Source organism: Microcebus murinus, chromosome 1 (assembly GCF_040939455.1).
Source record: "Microcebus murinus isolate Inina chromosome 1, M.murinus_Inina_mat1.0, whole genome shotgun sequence".
Classification (NCBI taxonomy): Eukaryota; Metazoa; Chordata; class Mammalia; order Primates; family Cheirogaleidae; genus Microcebus; species Microcebus murinus.
The window spans coordinates 76,422,430-76,445,810 of NC_134104.1; the positions used below are offsets into that span (position 1 = coordinate 76,422,430).

The following is a 23,381-nucleotide window of genomic DNA, read 5'->3' on the forward strand; positions in this document are numbered from 1 at the left end:
AACTCTGGGGATGGGGCCCAGCAGACTGTGTTTTAACAAGCCCTTCAGGTGATGCTGGCTGCTTGGCCTTCTTTGAGAACCGCTGCTCTGAAAAAGGAGTCAAGGCTACAGATTTCCCTTCAGAGACAATTGCCTGAACTCCTTACACACAGCCCTTGCCTCTCTCCAGAGTAGGAACAGGGACTATGAATTCAGCATCTAACTTTCCCATATCTTTAAGCCTTCCCTTAGAGGCCCATGGCCCTTAGAGCTCAGGCGAGAACAGTGAGGTTTGGAGTTTGAGTTGGTTTTGTTAGGAAGCAGACATGGACCCCACCCTCACCTCCTTCTTTCCACTCCCTTCCTCCTATTTCTCCCCAGGATCATGTGGAGATGGACACATTCCAGATCGAGTGTCTGAAGGATGGGACATGGAGTAACAGGATCCCCACCTGTAAAAGTAAGAAAACATAACAGGGTGATGATGAGGGCAATGAGCTCCCCCACGCTGGTGGGATCTGGGCAGAGACCATGAAAGGGCACAAGCTTGGCAGGAGCTCTCTAAGGGGCAGGAGTTCAACAGACATGCAAGGGTTGGAAAAAAGAGTATCAATGACCCTTTCAGCAATAAGACTTTAGGATCCCAGAAGAAACTTCCTGTGGGCACCTGTTTACTTTCTAAATACTAACTTTACTTCAGCCTGCAGATAGGTTGCCAAGCTTGCTAAAGGAATAGCATGTCTCCAGGTTCAAAACTTGCTCTGGCAATTGCTAATTCAGGAAATGAGTCTGTGAGTCTGTCACTGGTGCCCAGAGTGGCTTGACCTTGCTGGTCTCCACGTGGCCATCAGCCATGTCCACTAGGCCTTCTGGGGCAGCTCATGACTTGGCGCTGTGCGGGAAGGGCTGTGGGGTTCGCGCAGTGGGCCTGTGTGAAGCAGGGGTTACGGCTCTTCCCTGGTTCTTGGGACCCAGAGTCTCTGCCCCTAACCCGCTCTGTAACTGTAGACAAGATCCTTCACCTCAACTGTCAGATAAAGAACTTGGACTAGCTTTACCAGTCTAAAATGTGTGCCAGTGGTTCTGAAATAAAGTAGTCCACGTAAATCACCTACTGAGTTTTGTAAAATATAAGTTTCCAACCACTACCCCTCACTCCCCACCCAGGTGATTTTAATGCAAGACTTATAAGGACCACAATTTTAGAAACTTATCTATGGCAACAGTGATGAGCAGAGGCACAGGGACAGAAAGAGTCAGGGAAGGAAGGTAGGAAAAGGGGATGGAGTATTTCCTTTAGAATGGAGAGGTGAGGAGTCAAGAATTAGGGTTGGTCCCACCCGCCTTCACTTCATGATCTTTCCTGTAAACAGGAGCACTGTCTTCTTCCCTTTCTCCTAAATGGCTTTGATCCAGTAGGCAGACAGATCCACTGGGGGACACTCTCAGGGGCTGGGGACCCCTGAAGATGAATCTCAGGCAAAACTTTGATGCAGAAAGTGCTTGTTCTTAGTTTTTCTTTTTCATATGATGATGTGGCTGGAATTAGAGCCCAGGGTAGGAAAAGAGGGGCATTTCATGGCTTCAACAAAGGTTTGAACAAATCTTTACTGGATGCCTGCACAGAGTTCTACAGGGAATTCACTGGGACACACAAGGTCCAGACATGGAGGAACTCAAATGCTGGCGGGCACAGCCACCACCTCCTCCAGCACTGGCTTGCAGGCAGTGCTGTGATGGGGGTCTAAGCAAAGCACTCTGCAGGACAAAGCGGGGTCATTTTGAAGGAGGAGGTGGAGGAGGGTATGGAGAGTTCAGGACAGGATCAGAGTTCGAAGTCAAGAAGTTCTAGATTTAAATGCAGACTCTATTATTTGAGTAACCTATTTACTCAGACTTTTTGGCCCCGGTTTCCTGTCCTCGAGATTGTTCTGAAGACTAACTGGTTAATGCACATACCCACACCTGAGGAGTGCCAGGAGTATGGGCAGGATCAATTGAAGCTTATCCTCCACTCCCAGCCTCAATCTAATACTCTCACTAGGAAAAGGTTTGGTTTCTCTCATCCCTGCTTTTAGAAAGTAGGAAATGTTATTAATAACATTTTCCCTGATTAATAATTTTTCCCTGGCTTATGTTAACATACAACAGAATACCCTGTCACTGTGTGCTAAAGAAAAGGGGAATTTTTTTCTCCCTAATATGACCCTATCTTCCCCCAGTAGGCTATGTAAAGACTATTAGAACTCCCATTCAGACATCCCTGGCATCTTTGCTCACTCAGCAAATATTTATTGAGCATCTCTCTGTCCCAGACACTGTGCTAGGTCCTAGGGAACATGCAAAGACAAGACGGGAACATTGAGAGTCCGCAGGGATTGTGGGGTAAGGGACTGGGATCAGATGAGGGAAAAGGAAGCAGAAGTTATGGGTTGTTGTCCTGGCCCTGCCTCTGCCTTACTGTAGTGACCCTGGACATGTCCTGCTCTACTCTGAATACTGTCTGTGAAATGAGGGTTTGCATCAGATGAACGCAAAGCTCCCTCCAAGGATAGAATGTTATAACCCTCATGAAGTAGGATGTGTGGCTATGCAAATTCTCAGAATATTACAAACTCCACAAGCCCAAACTATCCTTCACACTGCCTGTTACCTAAACTATGCATTCTTAATCAATTCCGGTGGAGTGATTTCTGTATTTCCTGCATAAACTGTTTCTGCTTTGCTTGCTAATTTCTTTCTCTCTCTCTTTTCCTCTCTCTGCTTCCTTCCTCTGTATCTCTCTATCCTTTTCTGATCTTCACCATGGTGGCAGAAAGCGAAATCGATTTGGAGAGCGAACTCAAGTCAGAGCAAGTGACAGAGTGAATGATGGGACCCCACACAGTGCAGACATCCAAGAATGGATCACTCACAAGACCCCCGGGTCCCAGAGCTGCTCCACCCCTCCCCTCCTGCCAACGCTCCATTGCCCATTTCAGTGTGGACTAGAACGGGCGCTGAACAAGGCAACACGCTCTCAGCAGTTGAAGCTGCTGCATGTGTGAGAACACAGATTCTCCACTTGAGGGTTTGCCCATCATTCAAACATTACTCCAGAAAATAATGGAAAAAAAAAAAGGGATTTTTTTTAATCACCTCTAAGTGGATTGTATTCTTCTCAAAGGAAAAATGCCTTCGGTCCTAGAGACACAAGATCTAATAGACACTCACATGACCTTAGGCTGCTGAGGTCAAAGTGGGCCCTGGTTTCTAATCCATTACGTACTTCAAGTTTCAATGGGCCAGCATGCCTGAGACTTTATGACTCTAAAATTATTACCTGTTGCTGCTTTCTTAATAACCATGAGTAGGTAAAACAAATGATAACTCATATAATGTGAATATTTGAGAATCTGGACATTTTCTCATTCATGAAAGTATCCTTCTACCCCTACCTAACACAAGGCTGAAATTCCAGCATTCAAGGTTCTTTCCCTCTGGGGCTTACAAGTTCTTTGTTTCTTAAAATTCACTGATTAAAAATCTTAAAAAGATAGGCATCATACTTGAAAGCAGTGGTCCTCAGCTCTGGTGCCGTGGGACATCACTGGGTCCTGACCAGTGATAGAGAAAGGGCTATGGAGTGGCAGGCAGAATCTCTGCTTCAGCATGGGCGCCATCTGGATACACATGTCGGAGAACTCCTGCACTGAACTTTGACTGCCTAGTCTATTTGGTGACTAAAAGGCCACTTAATGAGGGCAGAATTCTGAGAAGTCTGGAGTAGAGGTGCCACTGAGAGAGGAGATGGGCTGGCTATCACGGCAAGCACCAGTTGAATAAATATCTTGAAGCCCACAAAGTGTTAACAGATATCATACTTGGTGTGATAGAGAAAATCATAATTTAAGTGTAATATTTGATACGCACCCAAATAGTTGCAATACCAGGCACCATAAGATAAATGCCATGAGAGAGACGTGAATAAGAGTTCCAGAACAAGGAAGCAGCCTTGCCAGAAGAATTGGAAAGGCTTTCAAAAAGAAATAGTATTTGATGAAGGCCTCGAGGGTGGCCAGAGCATGGACACAGGGTGACTGGGCAGCAAGGTTGGCATGTGCAAGGCCTGAGAGTGGGAGGTGGCAGGGAGAGTGGCACACTGAAGGGCTGTGATGCTGGAGCAGGGTGCATGGAGGGAAGGGAAGAAGCTGCAGCCCCATCCCTGGGGCCTGAGAGCCAGGTGAGCTGCCTGCACGTAGCACTCTGGGAAGCGCCTGCATATGGCAGAGCATGCTCAGGACTGTAGGTAAAGAAAGGTGTGTCTGAAGGACAATGAATGGCAGTGCGAGATGACAGTGGGGATGGGGTGTGGGCTGGTACAGCCCACCCCAGAGGACAATGAGAAGGGAGGCCAAGGGAATGAGAAAGAGAAGAGATGATTCTAAGGTATGGAAATGGCCAGAGAGAGGTTTAGAGAAAAGGATGAAACACTTCCTAAAGCAAAGAGCATAGACTAGCTGAGGAAGCAGGTCTGATGTGTGCTGGTTGTGCAGAGCTGCCCAAGACCCCTCGTGAAGACAAGTTGCCTCCAGGTCCCAGACAGACATGGGTTTTTGCCTGCCACCTAAGACCAAGGAAGAAGGGGCACCCCCTCCTCCCAGCTATACCCATGCTGAGATGACCCTCTATTTTCTACTGTTTATCACCCCCTTTGTCTAGCTGTCGGACCAGCTATATCTGTGGGCAAAGTCACTTCTCTGAGTGAAGTGAAAGCAGGCTCTCCACCCCAAAAATATCTCCCTGCCAATGCCAGCCACACACCAGGCTCTCAGTAGCTGGGCCATGTAAGGTCACCCTGGAATTCCTCCACTAGGAGCTAGGTAGTTAGGTCTTGAGGATACTGTAGGAAAAATGAACTGCCAGATGAAAGTAATACCAATATCTAGGCACCAGTCAATGGTATTTCCTAAAAGAAGAGAAAAATGTCTGCTTTGAGTCTCCCTAGAAAAATAAATTTAAAACTGCTCATAGTTTTAAATAAAAAAAAATATTACCTCTTATTATCATAGTGTTGACCTTCACACACTCACCTCACAAAGTAAAAGAATGTCTCTACTTTTGGGTGATCAAAACAAATAAGGATGACTTGTGCAGGGGGACTAGAGGCCAAGACAAAAGCAGTTTTCTTGGCTTTTGCCTTTCTTGGGGATAAGAGGTATCTACGTTTACTCCCTTCCTTCACCCCTTTCCTGAAGGGCCTTGGAATTACCTGTATTTTAAATGAGATAATCCTCTAGTCAATTAAAAAGATGAATTTGGAATCCTAAAGTTAAAATAGGAATGTCTGAATAGTACTCAGGGTTAAACAGCCCTCACTGTTTCCCGAGGTGAGCAGGCAAAATTTAAGAGGAGGTAGATTTGGAAATTCTACCAGGGCTTGGGATGTGCTCACAGCCAATGCCCACTATTAGCCAGCTAATAGCTAGGACAGGCCATTTAACTGGAAAAGAGATCCTTAAGAAATACTAGTTCCATTTACTAAAACAGCATGGATTTCATGGTCAGATCTAGTTCTCACTCTGACAAAAACTCACATGAGAGCTTCACCTAGTTGAGTCTCCTCTCTGGGCTCACCTGTCAAATAAAGAGGATATTCTGGATTGCCTACCTCAAGTTCCTTTCCAGCTGTGAAATCCTGTGATCTGTGGATGATTCCTTGACTCTGGTATAGACTTATGCCTAAGACTAAGATTTCCTTAGAAGTAACCATCATCCTCTAAGGGAAGCTCCTGAAAAGACGTGGACAAACTGGGTCCTCTGTCTCTCATGCGGCCATGAAAAGATGCCCTGAAGCTCAGGTGACTCATGCTGGACTCCTTCAGTGCCAGCAACTCCCCTCGGACCCTCTCGGAGGGGCAGGCACCTCTGGCAATGTCCTGTACTGGGACTACAGCCAGCCCCTAATGTCCAGCCACCAACAATTAGAGAAAATGGGCAGAAATTGGAGGAAGGCATCTTCACAGAGTAAAAGCTGGCCCAGGAGGACCCCACCTCCTGCCTTCTGTAGCCAAGCGAGCCGCCTGTAGAGAGCCAGCAAGGTGGGGTGTGCACTCATGCAGGGACTGGGGTTTTTGTTTGGTTAGTTTTGGTTTTTTGTGCGAACTCTAGTGTGAGCACATTAACTGATCTTACTCAGCCTATGGTTGGGACTGAAAGAATGGAAGATTGTTTGGTTCAGTTCAGCCAGAGTTTTCTCACTGGGCCAAGGGCTTCATGCTTGGGTAGAAGAGGCATAGAAGGTTGTATAATAGAACTGAAAATCAAAGAAAGGGACCATGGTGGGTAAAAGACTGGAGTCTGCTTAAATCTCAGCAGAAATTTCCCTTCCCTGAAATTGACACCAGGCCAGGTGAGTTGACCACACAGTAGTATATAGTGGATAGAAGTCCTAGACCCCAAAAGCAGGGCCCCTGGTAACTGCACAGATTGTACACTGCACAATTCCAGGTGCACCATTCAGATAGACTATAGCATTGCTCTCTGCAACAGTGCGAAGTGAACAACCTGCACATCTGCATGAGAGGGGCCCATTAGATGGTCCCAGGAAGAAGAACAAAATGTAGCTGAGGGTCTCACTTCTTCTCTATCAGTTGTAGACTGTGGAGCCCCAGCAGAACTGGAACATGGGCTGGTCACCTTCTCCACAAGGAACAACCTCACCACATACAAATCTGACATCAGATACTCCTGCCAGCAGCCCTATTACAAGATGCTCCACAATATCACAGGTAAGCCCTCCATGCTAAACCATCCCACGTCCACCTCCTACTCTCCCGGCCTCAGGGTTAGGCTGGGGCAGAGACAGCTCTGAAAGAAATACCTTCTTATAAGCGTGTGAAGCCTGATAATGCAGTCTCACCCCTCTGATTCTCACTGTCCAGGAGCTCCCATTATGGTGTCCATTTAGAAATACAGAAACTGAGACTCAGGACCAAAACCCAGGCTTTTTTTCTTAGCATTGATGCTATGAATGAGCATAGATAGATCTTGCTGGTGGGAGGATGAAGGGGTAGTATGGTGACAGAACTAAGAGAAGGAATGAAAACCCATAAGAAGCTTGAGATCTCCCAAGATAAGTTTCTTCATGTTTCCTGGGGCTGAGCTGAGGTTTCAAAAAAATGGCCAGTGTTGCTGCTTCAGCCAGTCTGTGCCTTGGCTCCGGCTGAGTGTACCACCTGGCCAGACCAGACCCATTCAGCAGGAAGGAGTCCTTCCTTCACAGCCCTGTTCCCCTGACATGCACAGGGATCCAGGCTGGGTGGGGGAGCAAGGAGAAGACCTGTCTGCCTCGCCAGGTAGCCCAGCATATCCCTGATCAAGGCTGGAGCACAGCCTCAGCTGTCCCCTCCAGTCCTCATCCATGCCACCTGGCGGGGAGGCCCCTGGCTGTCCCAGGGGCTGAGCAGCAGCGCACAGGCCAAGGGGTGAAGGACCAGCGATCTCCAGTCCGTTGCCCACAGTGGAGGTGTGGGAGGCATGGGGAGGAAAAGCACTCAGAGATGTGCCTCCTTCCCTGCCTGTGGCACCCCTAACCCTTGCATACCCACAGTCCCCAACAGAAAAGGAACTCTCAGGAGGCAGAGAGGCCATCAGCTCTGCCTCCTTGGCATGGAAAGCACTAAGAAATTCTCCTAATTTCTCTAAGCCGCTTTTCAAAGAAGGAATAGTGATGCACCTCGCAGAGACTCAAATGAGGTGGCAGACACGAATGTGACTTATTAAAGAGTTTGCTAAGTGGAGAAGGGAGGGAAGGCCATGTGCACCACAGAGAACAGCGTAAGCTCAGGTCTGTGTCACTCATGAGGGGAAGGTGCCTGCCAGAGGCTGGGCAGCTTCAGGCAGGGAGGGGAGCAGCCCTCCTACAGGCAGGAGTCAGATTGCACAGAGCCCTGGACGCCATCCTGAAGAGTGTGATGTTTATTTTTGGGGACAGCAGGGAGCCATTGGCAATTCTAAGGGACATGGTCAGATTTCCGTTTTAGAAAGATCCTTCGGGTTGCAGAGAGGATAGGCTCAGAGAGAATGGTATCAGAGAGACCATTCGGAAGACTTTTGCAGTGATCCATATTAAAGGAACTAGAAATCTAGATCTGTTTTCCATGTGCTATAAATCAACAATTTTCTCTCTCATCTTCTACCTTTTTTTACTCATCTAGGTATATATTCCTGTTCTGCCCAAGGGGTCTGGATGAACAAAGTTCTGGGAAGAAGCCTGCCTACCTGTCTTCCAGGTACCTCACTCTGGTCTCCTCACCCTCTACCCCAAGGTCTCCCATCCGAGGCCCTAGGCCCCAGGTGCTCTGGTTGTTAATAGAGAGATGGGGGCGGGGAGCTGATGCTTTGATTGTTTTTTAAGAGATGTCTTCAGAAGGTTAAAGGTCAGGGAAGCCCAGCTTCACACCTTTTCTAACCAATCGGCCTCCATAGTCCTCCCACTTTATCCTGCCAAAAACCCTTCTGTCTCCTCTGTCCAGTTCTGTGCCCTTGCCACCAGGTCTTTCATCCAACACAGCTTGTGTGTGCACCTGCTATTGTGCCAGGGAAATCAAGAAAGTGGGCACCCTGTTCTCGAGCACTCACCATGCTACCATATAACTGTGGGACAGAGTAAGAAGTTCTTCCAAAGAGCAATGTGTTTAAGTCCCTGGTTGCTGCCTTCCCCATGGTTTACCCACTGACCCCACTTTAAAATGGAAAGAAAGTTTTGTGGTAACAGGAAGTATCACTAGACATATAGATTTGGGGGATATTTGCTTTAGTATGAATGATTTGCATTGCAATCACAGTATATACATATTCAAATAGACTTAGAAAATTATAGCCCCAAAATGCACACTGTAGGGTTAAACAAATAACCTACAAAACATTAAGTATAAAATTCACAACAGAGTAATTAATTTATACTTTTCAAAAAAACGAAAACTGCAGTAATGAAATGATACAACTCAAGACAGCACTGAGGAACGCTGAAAAATAAAGTGTTTGTCCTAATTGCATTTGCATGTTTGTACGAACAGCAGGAGCTTTGCAATATACTTAGGCATTGGGTAGCATTTGTATGTTAACTGAATTAGAGTGTTGGGTAAACTGAGGTAGTGTATTATATTAATGGTATATTTCAATAATCCTCTGTATTCACTCAGTGGGCTTCTAGATATTAGGCACTAACATGGAAAGGTTATGGAATCATCTACCATTAATCCTCAAGAAGTGAAGACTGTGTTAGCGTTTGGGAGTCAGTTTTTGCCATTGTAGGTGCTATGGGATCCCAGAGAAGAAGGAAGTAACTGTGCCTGGTTGTCTAGGAGTGCAGGGATGAAAACTGGCAAGGGAGACCTCCCATAAGAGTCTTTATGCCTAAGAAGGAACTTGTGAGAGGGTAGAAGAAGGGACAGGCCACCCCATTCATATCTGTTGATCCCACTCAGCTCAGTAGGGCTGGCAGAAGCATATCCACAGAATCCAGGGAAGGAAGCCTCAGAGAGGAGAGCAATGGTGGAGTCGTGGCAAACTGCAGGATCAAATCCCCATTTTGCTAAAAGACTACGTGAGCCAAAGGAAACTAGGAGTAGATTCTCTTTTGGGAACCCATATTGCAACCTCTGGAAGGGGAAGATGGGCTGAGCTGGGAGTCAGGGGCCTGGATTCTAGTTCTGGTGCTGCTGTTTCCTAACTATGATCTTTGTAAGGAATTACACCTCTGTAGGGCAGGGATTCCATACCTCAAAAGTGAGGAAGCAGGACCAGGAAACCTAGGACATCCCATGACTCTTAATGGTCATCATTCTCTATGTTTGTACAAAGCATCTTGTGTACAAAGAGTCGCAAAATGCTTTTAATACTCGGTACTTGAGAGAACCATGTTGTATCTTTGGACCAGGCCAGAAATTTCTAGGATGTCTCCTCTTAAAACCCTGAGATTGAACCAGGATGCATGCCAGGATGGAAAAAGTCATTTCATCTACCATTACAAAGCCTACCCTTCCAGAGCACCTGTAAGCAAGTATTGTTTGCCCTCTTATTTTACAAATAAGAAAACTAAGGAATGGTGCAGTGATTTGTCCAAGGCTACTCCTAGGGAGTTAGGGGCAGAGACAGAAGGTGAACCAAAGACTTTTGATGTCAACACAAGCAATGTTTAGCTATTCCTTGACTCTGGTCATGTTCCACACCATGCTCATGAACCCAGGATCCTAGAGCATCACATCTTTGTTTCAAGGGCCCTCCCTCACCACCCACTGTCTTTGAGAGCCCAAATCTTGCTTCAGCACAGCCAAAGCTAACATTTCAAGAAAATTCTTTTGTCCCAGGAAGACTGGGTAGGGAATGGGAGTGGCCTATAAGAATGACCCCATTTCAATGGGCTCTCCAAAAGGCTTGTTGCATCATTTAGCCTCTTGAAAGGACAAGAGCACACCAAGGAGAAAAATAGATTTTAGTGGATAAATTAAGCTAGAGTCAGGAGAAATGGGTCCCACTTCTGGCTCTACCACTAACAACTTCGAGTAAGTCACTTGCTTTTTCTGAACTTCCATTTTTCCATCTGCAAATTAGCTATTCTCCAGGGTCTCTTTGGCTCTGAACTCCTGTAACCTGGGCTGTGCCATCAGCACTTTGGTCAGAGAAAGGCATCGATCAGCGCTGGCTCTGTTGTGACCACGGACTGAGCCACAGACATGTCCCTCACCAGATGAAGGCCTTGCAGTACTAGACGAGTGGTCATGTAGGGCCAGTCACAGCTCTGCCTTGAGATGTCACCTTGTAGGCTGCTTCTTGTAATTGGGAGGCTGGCCTTCAACTTTGAAAGGCCAGGCCACAGAGGTTACAAAAGTCAACTTACATCTGGCCTGGGGTGAATGGCAGGTCGCCCCAGGATCACACAAGAAGCATTTGGTATCAGCAAGAAGAGTATCTGAAAAACATTAGGTTGCTGAAACTGCCCTCTCAAGGTTACCAAGAAAACGCGAATGTTCCATGGTCTCTAAATGATTGCTGCAAGTGTCCAGGCTAAGGAGTGTGGCCTGGCCATTTGCAACCGGGATGAGACCCACATCCACGCCAGGCTTACGTCCCAGGCCCAACCACCCTGCCTGGGAAGGACCCATGTGAGCGTGTTCTTAGCCAGCAGGGGGCTGGTACTGAAGACCCTCTGCTCATGGGCCAGAGGCCTTTGGCTGCAGGAAGCTGGTGGTGCATGTGCATGCTCGGGGTGCGACTCAGTGGAATGAAGTTTGCTCAGACCTTTCTCCTTCCCCTGAAGGTACTACAGGGCTCTTGGGTGCAATGATGGGTGGCCCAGAACAGGGCTCATGCATCATTGCTCATAGATTATGCCACTTTTCCCAACCCTGGATGCCCTGGGCCTGATTCACAGGCATCGATTGGCAGCATGAGTCCTTTAGGAGAGAGAAGAAAGAGTTTGCAGGCCTGCGACCGTGATCTTAATATGCAATGAGGCAGTATGGCATAAAGCACAAGCCATCTGTCTTAGAATCTAATTAAGCCCCTGCTATTCAACTTGACAGCCATGTCACTAAGGCTAGTCACTTAACCCAGAGAGAGTTTTACTCACCTATGAAATGGTGGTGGCCAGGGCAAATGAAATAAATATCAAAGGTGTTTGGAATGTGAAACATCCTTGGAGATCATCTTGACCATCTGCCTCATTCAGCAGATCAAAAAAAAACAAGAAAAATGGAATCCAAATGGGAAAATTGGTGGTGCAGAGTAACATAGAAAACAGAAGAGAAAAGCCGGGTGAAGGCTCCAGGTGTTCTGGTTCCCAGTCCAGTGTTGGCCGTGACTGGCTAATTGGCCTTTTAGGTTCCTTCCATCTCTCCCTTGTTCATCAACATGGAGAGTAAACTTTCAGAAGTTTTCTAAGTTCCCACCATGTGGCCCCCTTCTGGGATGAAACATGCTTTTTCTGGGTGAGAAAGAGAAGAAGTGACCATGGCCAGGCACACGCCTGGCTGTAGAAGGTCCAGGTCACAAGTGGTCTTAGCCAGAGGTGGTTAAGGATGGAGAAGGCCCAAGCATGAAACGGTCCAGTCCAGAGACGGCCCCAGCTGTAGAAGGGCTGGCCTGGAGAGACTTAGAGCCAAAGTGACCCCAGACAGGGCTCTTCGCGGCTAGCACGCAGGTTAGGGTCCCACTGTGGCATAATCTATAGTGGGTGAGATTTGAATTTCTCTTCGTGGCTCCTTTCACATGACTGACCTGACCAGTCTGTCTCCTGTCCCCACCCCGCTTCTCCTTACAGCGTGTGGTCAGCCCTCCCGCTCCTTGCCCAACCTGGTCAAGCGGATCATCGGCGGCCGGAACGCTGAGCCCGGCCTCTTCCCGTGGCAGGCCCTGATAGTGGTGGAGGACACCTCGAGGGTGCCAAACGACAAGTGGTTTGGAAGCGGGGCCCTGCTCTCTGAGTCCTGGATCCTCACAGCGGCCCACGTGCTGCGCTCACAGCGCAGGGACAATACGGTGATTCCGGTCTCCAAGGAGCACGTCACTGTCTACCTGGGCCTGCACGACGTGCGGGACAAATCGGGGGCAGTCAACAGCTCAGCTGCCCGGGTGGTGCTCCACCCAGACTTCAACATCCAGAACTACAACCACGACATCGCTCTGGTGCAGCTGCGGGAGCCCGTGCCCCTGGGGCCGCACGTCATGCCTGTCTGCCTGCCGAGGCTGGAGCCCGAAGGCCCGGCCCCCCACGTTCTGGGCCTGGTGGCCGGCTGGGGCATCTCCAACCCCAACGTGACAGTGGACGAGATCATCAGCAGTGGCACGAGGACCCTGTCGGACGTCCTGCAGTATGTCAAGTTGCCTGTGGTGCCGCACGCCGAGTGCAAAACCAGCTATGAGTCCCGCTCGGGCAACTACAGCGTCACAGAGAACATGTTCTGCGCCGGCTACTACGAGGGCGGCAAGGACACATGCCTTGGGGACAGTGGTGGGGCCTTCATCATCCTTGATGACTTGAGCCAGCGCTGGGTGGCCCATGGCCTGGTGTCCTGGGGAGGCCCTGAAGAATGTGGCAGCAAGCAAGTCTACGGAGTCTACACGAAGGTCTCCAACTATGTGGACTGGGTGTGGGAGCAGATGGGCTCTCCGCAAAGTCTGGGGGAGCTACAGGTGGAGCGGTGAGCTGACTCCCTCCCTCAGGGCCTGTCTACTCTGCCCCAGCCTGAGCGAGGCTACACCTCACACTTCCGGAAGCACACGCCACGCTCCTGACCAGGCCAAATAGAATGGAACACACTGACCTAGCGGAGAGCCATCCTCCTGCGAGTCTGCAGTGTGGTGAGGGAAAAGGCTCTAGGCAGAAGACCTGGGCCCCAACCTTGTCCAAGTCCCTTCCCCTCTCTGGGCCTCAGTTTCCTCATCAGTACAAGGAGGGAGCTGGACCAAGGCCTCTGGGCCAACCCCAGCACTCCTGTCCAGGCCGTGCCTGGCTTCATCCCTGTGGCCTGCATTCGCTCCTAACTATTTATCAAACTCATTGGTCTCACTGTTGGTATAACTGAGCTTGGGCCTGATTATTAGAAAATGGTTCTTTACATTGAAGTAAACTCTGAGTCTATATATTCTCCCAGCTCTGCCTCTAAAAGAAAATCACTGAGGTTTTGGGAGACAGGGCTCATAGCCTGGAGCCCCTCTCTCCTAGTGTAATGCTTTGGAGCACTTTTGTCCCTGGGAGCACTCCCAAAAGCTTCTCGCAGTCTAAGCCTTATCCCTTATGTTCCTCATTATAGGAATTTCAAAGGACAAAGAGAAAGTTGGGAAGGTTTGTGTTTATTGGAGCGAGTAGAATAGCAGTAGGAGGCTCCCCAAACCCCTTAAATTCCTACTGTTGACTCAGAACACGTCATTTGGGCACATATGCCACTCTTGAACACCAGCTGACACCACAGGGTGTCCAACCTGCTGCTCCAAACAAGCACAAAGCAACTCTTCAGCCTTTAAATGTATCATCTAAAAAGGCTACCTGAGCTCCAGCCCCGGATGTGAAGACTTGGCTGATTACTTGGAAGAAGAAAAGACCCACACCATGCCCTGCTGTGCTTTTGGGCAGGACGATGGAAGAAAGGGTAGGCTCGGGACATTGGAAGTCATCCAAATCCTGCCATCCTGCCCAGCATCCCTGAGCCTGAGCCGGGCGGAGAATCCGCCCCACAGGATTTGCAGAGGGATCCACTCCTTCGTTTTCCAGGGACCAGAGGTCAAGGGAAGCAGAGACTCACCCGTGACAGGCAGTGAAAAGAGATGGAGAGCCGAGTCCTGGGTTCTAGCCCCAGCTCTGCCTCCACGTGGCTGTACGACCTTTGACAAATCATTTTCCTTCTCTGAGCCTCAGTGCCCCCATCAGTAAAAGGGAGGCATGAGGACCCTCTGACACTCAGAGCTGCCGTGTTTGCCAGGAGCCTGTCCCTGACTCTCACGGGTTCGATTGTCTTCTTTCCCCTGGAGCACTCTGCCTGGGAATCTCCATCAGAGAAAGGCAGCCAGGGAACCCGGGGACAGGGTTCCGGGAGAACAATGGGGAAGTGTCCGCTTTCCCATTGGTTCATCAGAGCACACTCCTATGTCTGCAAACGGCACATGTAGAGGATGCTATATTTCGTATATTTTATATCACATGCTTCACTGCTCTGTAAGGGGCCTCTGCACTCTGTTTCTCCTGCCAGTGGTCTACAGTGGAAATAAACCTTCTGTGGATAACCGACAGCCTTGGTTTGGGTGTTTGGTCATTGTTACTAAAGTATGTTTGCTTGTCTTGACTTTTGGGGGAAAAAATCGGCCCCTTCATTAAGCCAAAATCTCCCTTGCTTCAGAAAAACTACAATCTTTGGCACCTGGAAATCATCCAGGAAGATGCAATGAGGAAAGGAGTTGGTATACTGATAGGTCTCCTTCTCAGAGGCTGCGTGTTCCTTCATTTATGTGATGCTATTTAAGTCCTTGACTTCAAACTAGCCAGCATGAAGGTCTCACACAGGCAAACGGAGTTAAATGTAAGAGGAATAGAGATTGAAGTACTATGGGAACTTAAAGGAGGGAAGGATTCATACAGCTGGAAGGGACTGGAATAGCTTTGCAGAGGCTTCAAAGGATGCACCGGGAGGTGGGAGGGAAGGGACAGAGTGGACAAAGGTATTGAGGCAGGAAGACAGGCCAGGACTGGAGTGGGAGCAGCAGGCATTGTTAGAGTGTGAGGAGTCTCAAAATCCATACTCTATTTGGCCTCTGTTCTGGAGCCAGTGATTCTCTAAGTTTGGGATATATATATCAGAATCACCTGGGGAGCTTTGTGAAAAGTGCCAACTGCTGGGTCTCACCCATTGGAAATTTTGAACTCAGCAGGTCTGAGTGCAGGCAGCATGGCGTGGAAAGTGGGGAGATGAGGGCTGAGCTTGGCAGGGCAGCTGGGAAGCTTCTGCAACTGCCTTCATGAGAGATGGTGAAGACGCACCAGCCCCCAGCCTGTGACAGTGCAGACGTGGAACGGACCGTCTACATGCATTTAAGTGGTATATTCGGCAGGGCTTGGCCTGTAGGCATCTCCCAGAAAGTGCAAGCATGAGGGTGCTCATATGGCAAAGCTAAGCTGAGAGTGAGGGCTCCCCCAGGAACACAGTCTGGTTTGCCTTTGTTTTTGGTTTGTATCTTAATGAAAATGTCATGCTTTTTATACTATAGAGAACAAAAAGAAGCATAAATTGTGCTTTACATTTTTATATGTTGCTGGCGTCAAGGACTATTATGTCTCATGTTCTGCTACATTTCTGATTTTCATTTTCCTCTAGGTATTTGGACATCATGTTGTAACATAGTCAGACCCTGGGGTGTCTTGAGGTTACATGGAGAGTGTATTGTGACCCTGTGATGTGGAGCTGCTCTCTGCTTCTCCTAGTCACTTACCACCACCTTAGTGACTGACTATGGGGACTGAAGAAAAGGGAGGCGGCTGGTGCAGACATTGACAGACACCTGGAATAGCAAAGGGGAGGAGGCTGGTGACCGTGGAGACCAGGGCTTGGTTTTGCTAGGTTTGAAGAGCTTGTGAGCAGTCCAGCTGGACTTATACGTAGGCAGTAAAGAGGAGCGAATTTCAGAGGACAGGGGAGATTTAAAGACACTGCTTTGAAATTCATGTGATGGCAAGGAGGTGGATGGTGTCACTACTGGAAATCTGAAGAAAAGCAAAGAAGACCAAGGGCTGAATGCGGGAAACACCAGCGTGGAAGGCATGAAAGAAAGAGAGGCCCCAAGAATGACATAGACCAAAAAAAAAAAAGAGAGAGAGAGAGAGAGAGGGAAATGAGAAACAGGAGAAGCCAAGGAGAGAAAAAGTCAAGAGGGAGGAAGTGGTTGTTCAGTGTCCAACACTGCCTGAGAGTCCAGGTGAATGCCTGCAGTGTGGCACAGGAGGGGTCTCTAGTCATGTCTGAGGGAGTGCATAGGCAGCAGGCTCTGTGCTTGAGTTTAAAGTCTGTAACACTTTTCTCTTCTCCTGTCCTCTCTCCCTCCCCCCTCTGTCCTCCTTGCTCTCTCTCCAGCCTCATTCTCTGCAAGAAGGGTTTTTAGCTCTTTCCTGAGAGGCAGGAAACTGCCCTTGCATCCTCCCTTCCTTATGGCTTATGATGGATATTATATGCTCAGTTCTCCAGGTTTTGGTTCTTTAAAACCTACAAATGTTTATTCTTACCACAAAGCCTGACTCTTCAAATGAAAGTCTGCATTTCCAGACTTTGGTATCTACTTTGCTCTTTCAAAAGTCAAAGTCTTCACCTAAAACAGCTGATGGGGAGCTGTCCATTCTTCAATGTTTGGGTAGCCACAGGGCAAGGAGAATCCCTAGGGATGGAAAATACATCAGATAAAATTTCATGAATAGTAACCTCTTATATATGTAAATATCACTATTAACGTTCCACTTAATGGTCCCAGAGCCGTTCTATCTCATCTGCAATGACAGGTCTATTAAATATTCAAATGGCCGCTCATTTTCAAGTCTGTGCAGTGCATGGTGCTTTCTTTCCATGATGCAGCTCCAAAGCAGAGGGAAGGACGTGGGGACTGAGTGTCAACTCCTCTTTGCAGCAGCTTTACTATGGGAGGACAGAGAAGGAATGAGGGAAGCAGGGAAATGGAAACAAATTTTTAGGAAGAGAAGTCTTGACTATGTTTTGGAGGCATAGGAGGGGAAATGGAAAATACAGGAAAGGAGTGACAATCCCCAAGGCCAGGTCCCCAGGAGTTTAGAAGTGAGGAGACCCAGAGCACAGAATTTGTTCCGAAGAGAAGAACGTGTACAGGAGGAGAAGATGGGAGGACGATGGTCCGGGGAGTTCCCACCAAGGGGCTTTGAGCATCTGCTGGGAACGGGGCAGGCTGCTTGCTTGGGCAGCTGGCTGAAGGCATGTGAATGCTGCTGGGAGGTGCTGAGGATGCAGTTGAGGTTGCAGCGTATTTATCTGTGATTTTTCCCAGACTGGTGACAGCTGCAAAGGGGGCAGGTGACTGCCTGGATCCAGGGGCTGGGCTAGGCGTGCTCTGGGAAACCACAGGGTGAAGAGTTAGTGGTGCTGGCCAGAGCGGGGAAAGCCCAGAGTTGGGAGTCAAGAGATCCGGAATTACAGCCTTGCCACCACTACCCATAGGATGGCTTTCGGCAAGTCGATTCCCTTCTCTAGGCCTTAGTTTCTTTAACCACTTTGGGACCAGTGTCGACTGCAGTCGATAGCCACAGACAAACGCGCCCAGCAACTTCAGCCAACAGCTGTGATGTGAAGGCGCACAGTCAAGCGTCCATTTTAGCTGACAGCCATGATATGACTTTTCTAATTTTTCATTTATCAAAATAATATTGTGAACATTTAAAAATAACATAATGAAAACATATACGTATATGTCACCCATTCTGATTTACATTATAAGTAAAGATGCCTATAAAGTAAAACAAGCTTTCAGTGCTTTAAAGCTTTCCTCATCACACAAGAGCAAAACGGATTTGTCGTCAATGCCCAGCACAAACTATCGTGCGGACTATGAGTGCCGGCTGTGGGCAAGGTTTCGCGGCTGGTGAGCACGGTCCCAAAGTGGTTAACTATGTGAAGGGAGGGACAGACTGGGTGGCCTCCAAGGGCTGGTCAGCTGTAGTGTGTGTGTGTGTGTGTGTGTGTGTGTGTGTGTGTGTGTGTGTGTTTGTGTCTGTCTGTCTGTCTGTCTGTCTGTCTGTGAACCCACGTCGGTGGAAAACAGGGTGGAGCTGGCAGGCACTTGTGGGGTCTCCAGCCCCAGAAGACCCTGAGTAAGGGCTTCCCTGAGGAGATGATCTCGGTGGATGGAGCATGAGGATTCTTTATTAGTCAGGATTCTTTCATTTGTGAACGAAACTCAACATAAACAGCTTGAGGGATGGGGGAGTAGGGGAGACAGAGAGAAAGAGAGAGAAAATGTTTAGGCTCACATAACTGAAAAGACCATACCAAAAGGCTTCAGGTATGGTTAGATCAAAGGGCTCAACTGCCAGGAAATAATCTCTCTCACTTTCTACACCCCTCATCTTTCAGCTCCACTTTCCTCTCCGTTGGTAGGTAGCACCATTCTCAGAAGATTCTCCGTGAAGTGATAGTTGGAAGATCTTGGCTTATAGCCAACAGCTTAGCAACCCAAGCAGAGAATGACTATTTTTTTCTGATATGTTTAGCAAAATTCCCAAGTCAGGCTTTCTTTGGCCTGGCCAAGGTTACATAACCATCTCTGAGCAATTGCTGTGACCAGGGGGTCCATGGCTTTGATCATTCACATACCTATCCCTGAGCCCAGAGGTGAGGTCATTCCAACCCTAGGTGCGTAGATTAAGGGTGGGGAAAGTGCAGATCCCAAAGCAAAATTGGGGTGCTATTATCAGAAGGGGCAAAGGGTGCTGGGAGATGAAAAATAACAGCTGTTCCCAACAGGGCGATGAGCTAGTAGCTCTGGCAATGGGCAGGAAGGAGCCCAGAGTGTGACCTGTCCCTCCCTCCCTTGGCTGCAGTGTGTGGGCTCCCCAAGTTCTCCCGGAAGCTGATGGCCAGGATCTTCAATGGACGCCCAGCCCAGAAGGGTACCACTCCCTGGATTGCCATGTTGTCACAGCCGAATGGGCAGCCCTTCTGTGGGGGCTCCCTTCTAGGTAAGGAGAAGGTGGAAGGGTGGAAGCTGAGGCACCGAACCCTCTTCCTAAGGACTGACCAAGGTTTCTCCATTGAGAATCACTGTCCCCGCTGGTGTCAGGGCCCAGGAGTACAGTGTGGTAGAAAGAGTCCTTAACTGGAGCCATGAGACATGTGTTCCTCCTGCTCTTACTGATTTTTTCAGTCAATAAATACCTACTGGATCCTGATCAGTCTCTGGCACTGGGAAGGTCTAAGCCAGGGAGTCAGACTCCCAGCCATGAATTGCAGCACAAGACACCTATGTGGGGCTCAAAGGCAGGGTGTGCCAGGGCTTCAGGATCAGGGCTAACCAGGAAACATCCTGCTGGCTGACCCTGACATCCTTGCTTTCTTCAGGCCTCAGGGTGTATGCCTATAAAATGAAGGGTTTGGATCAGAGCAGTGGGTCTCAGTCCTGGCAGCAGTAGAATTACCTAAGGGAATGTTGAAAACTGACCTGTGTGTAGGCTCCACCCCCATGACTTAAATGGTCTGGATCCAGGCCCAGAAACTGATTTTCTCTTTTTACGTTGTCCAGGTTATTCAAATTTGCAGCCAGCACAGCTAGCTACTGATGAGTACTTTTTAAAACTTTAATGTGCATAGGAATTAGCTGTGTATCTTGCCAAAATGCAGACTATGATTCAGAGGATGCAAGAGGGGCCTAATAGTCTCTGCTTCTAAGATGCTCCCAGTGATGCTGGTGCTGCTGGCCCAGGGACCACACTTTGAGAAGCAAGGCCTGAGGAGCAGCCCGTGAGCACAGGGTTTCTGTGCACCTGCCTTGCGCTATCTGGTGCTCACCAGCAACATGGATTTAAGAGATCCCTGAAACCCTCTTTAAAATGTCCATTCCTGGCCTGAAATAGAAGAGGCAGTTGACATCACAGGTTTAACTCTTCACCTTCAGATTGGGATCATGCAAGAGGCTGGGTAGGGGCTGTGAAATACCATGGAGAGGGGTGTGGCTGTTTGCAGGGTACCTGGGGCAGTCTGAAGGTCCTCAGCTCCAGGCAAGGGAGACAGGACCCAGCAGTGCAAGGCAGCATGTACATATGTCCCACTCTCCAGGCTCCAGCTGGATTGTGACAGCCGCTCACTGCCTCCACCAGCCGCTCGATCCAGAAGACCCAACCTTGCACGACTCAGACTTGCTTAGCCCTTCTGACTTCAAAATCATCATGGGTGAGTGAGGGGTGAGCTGATTCCCAAAGCCAGTCTGGGAATGAGGTGACACTGCTGCCATTTTCCAAGGCATGCCCACTCGCTCACTCACTCATTTGTCAGGGTAGGGCACCTGGGATGAAGGCTCAGGGACCTGAGTCCAAGTCCAAGGCTATGTGACCATGAGCAAGTCATTGAAGTCTAGGCTTCAGTTCTCACAAGGGTAAAATAAGGAGCCCAGTCTAGGCAATTTCCAAAGACCCTTCTGGCTCCTGTGAATCCATGGTTTCAAATGGATCACACATAAACAATCCAGACTCCCCTCTCCTTTATTAAATCAAGACCACCACTTGATTCACCTCAGCTCAACACATATTTACCTACTGACACTATGCCAGCATCTAAGGACACAGTACGATTAAGACCTAGTTCCTGCCCACAGGGAGCTTACAGTCTAATAAGGGAATAAGATATGAGCACAGAGACCACTCATAGAATCAGGAAGCAGTAAGTTCTGTATCTGAGGGGAGCCGATAAAGTGCCATGGGAGCTCACAGAGGAAAAGACTTCTAATAAAGAATCTTAGAGGCTTTATGGAGGAAGCAACGTGTGACCCAGGTACTGAGGGTGATCATATCGATTGAACATGTGGCAACAGGCATAAGAACAAGCATTTTAAGGCAGTGGGATCCGCCCATGAGGTAAGACAGAGGTGGGAACCTGCGAGAATATGTGGGGAATGGCAAGTAGGGTGGGATGGCTGGGGAAAGGTGGGTGAGAGTCAATGAAAGGGTTAAGGCTGAAAGCATGGGCTGGGTGGGACCCAGGTCGGGGCCGATGGGGAGCAACGGGGAACCGTGTCCTCCATTGCCCCCATGCCTCATGTGCCTTCTTCTTACCCAGGCAAGCACTGGAGGATCCGGTCAGATGAAAGTGAACAGCATCTCAGGGTCAAACGCGTCATCCTCCATCCCCTGTACGACCCACAAACATTCGAGAACGATGTGTCTCTGGTGGAGCTCTTGGACAACCCAACGCTGAATCAATTCGTGATGCCCATCTGTCTGCCAGAGGAGCCCCTGCAAGAAGGTACCCTCCTCTGACCCGATCCCACCTCTACAGAGCAGCTGGTGCCCGACCAGGGAGTTCTTCACCATCGCTGGTGAAGCCCTGGTGCCAGCTGAGTCAGCTGACAGGGTCTCATGGCTCACCAGCTGCCTCCCTGCAAACGGCCACGTCAGAACTGGTCCCCAGGTAGCAGAAGCAGTGGGAAGCACATAGTAAACAGGCCTAAAGGTGCAGATGGGAAAACAAAACCTAGACTACGTATCATAATAGGGAGAATTTAATACAGGGTATTGGAGGACTGGATAAGTGAAAGGGAAAAGCTGAGATAATAGAAATAGTACCTACAGGAAGAAGCCACCAACCCCAGGGCTGGGGAAACACAGGTAAAAGCCTGGAGTTATAGAACCTAGAAGCTTGGAAAAGGGGCCCTATGGAGCCAGGACTTAGGCCTCTGCAGAAGAGGCTGATGTGGTAAGGAAAGTAGCTGGAAACAACTGCCATTACTGGGATGAAAAACCATTGCCAGGGTGGCACCAACAGTCACGGCAAGTCTTCCAGTCTCCCTGAAAGTACCTCCTATTTTCAGAAAGCCAGCTAGCAAAGCAGAACTGCCAGGTCAGGCTCCTGTCCACAGCCCCATGGAGCAAAGTATAGAAGGGTAAGTCTAGGGCTGAGGGACAAAGGCTTAATAACTAACACAGGCTCAAACCCCATTGCTGCCACTTCCTACTCAGGTGATCTTGAGGAAGAACTGGAGACAATATCCCATGGGGGATTGTGATATTTAAGTGAGATAATATACTTAGACATATCCAACATATAGTAAGAGTCCAAACCCATGCCAGTTGGCTTCTTTTCATTATAAATTCAGTGGTGTCATGTCATAATTCACTTCCTTTAGCTCAAACATGAAAAAAATGGCTACGATGGAACCCTGAGAATTACTTAGAGGGATTGAGCCAACAGGGAAGGCACAGGTACGGTTGGCTCTGCCTGCTGGGTGCCATGTGCCTACCATGTGCCACATTGCTTTACATTCATTAACTTACTTTTTTTTTTTTTTTTGAGACAGACTCTCACTCTGTTGCCCAGGCTAGAGTGCCATGGTATCAGCCTAGCTCACTACAACCTCAAACTCCTGGGCTCAAGCAATCCTCCTGCCTCAGCCTCCTGAGTAGCTGGGACTGCAGGCATGTGCCACTATGCTGGGCTAATATATATATATATATATTAGTTGTCCAGCTAATTTCTTTCTATTTTTTTAGTAGAGACGGGGTCTCACACTTGCTCAGGTTGGTCTTGAACTCCTGAGCTCAAAGGATCCTCCTGCCTCAGCCTCCCAGAGTGCTAGGATTACAGGTGTGAGCTACCACGCCTGGCCTAACTTACTATTCATGAAAGCCTTGCAAGGTGGCATTGTGGCCTCATTTTACAGATAAGAAAACTGAGGGTCAGCAAAGTGAAGTGACTCACCTAGGATACAGTTCATATGAAGCAGATCTGGGACTATAATGCAGATTTTCTATCTTTAAGCTCAGGCTCTTATCAGTATCCAGTATCTACTTCAAATAATTGTTCTATCAGTGCTCAACCCATTTCTACATTACACCAACTTGGCCAACTTCATGGACTTCTAAAATATCAGAGCTAGGTTTTAGAAAATACTGAGTTCAACATCTTCATTTTGGGAAACTGAGGCTTAGAAGAGGGGAGGGGAGGAGGGCTTGCTGAAAGCAACACATCATATTGTTGAGTAGTCTGGGCTTTGTATTTATTCACTATTATTGACTGAGCGCCTACTATGTGCCAGCATTGTTACAGGCACAGAGATACAGCAGTGAACAAGATAGAAGAGATCACTGGTCTCATGGGGCCCAGGTTCCATGTTAGTTTGGGGCTGGAGGGAAGAGACAACTAAGCAAGTAA

The 23,381-nt window shown here is 48.6% G+C and overlaps 1 protein-coding gene across 4 annotated transcripts in view; it reads left to right on the forward strand.

The window, feature by feature from the left end:
• MASP1 (MBL associated serine protease 1) overlaps positions 1-23,381 on the forward strand; it is a 67,070-nt gene that overhangs the window by 38,137 nt on the left and 5,552 nt on the right. For 2 of the 4 annotated variants that reach the window (XM_012789627.3, XM_012789626.2), the window contains 4 exons: positions 361-439; positions 6,612-6,749; positions 8,178-8,252; positions 12,284-14,748. In XM_012789627.3, the coding sequence (XP_012645081.1) occupies positions 361-439; positions 6,612-6,749; positions 8,178-8,252; positions 12,284-13,167 (1,176 nt within the window). In that variant the 3' untranslated portion in view covers positions 13,168-14,748. Of the gene's footprint in view, positions 1-360; positions 440-2,794; positions 6,570-6,611; positions 6,750-8,177; positions 8,253-12,283; positions 14,749-19,063; positions 19,202-20,294; positions 20,409-21,290; positions 21,477-23,381 lie in introns of those variants that run through there. The other 2 variants (XM_012789628.3, XM_012789629.3) reach the window with 2 other exon arrangements.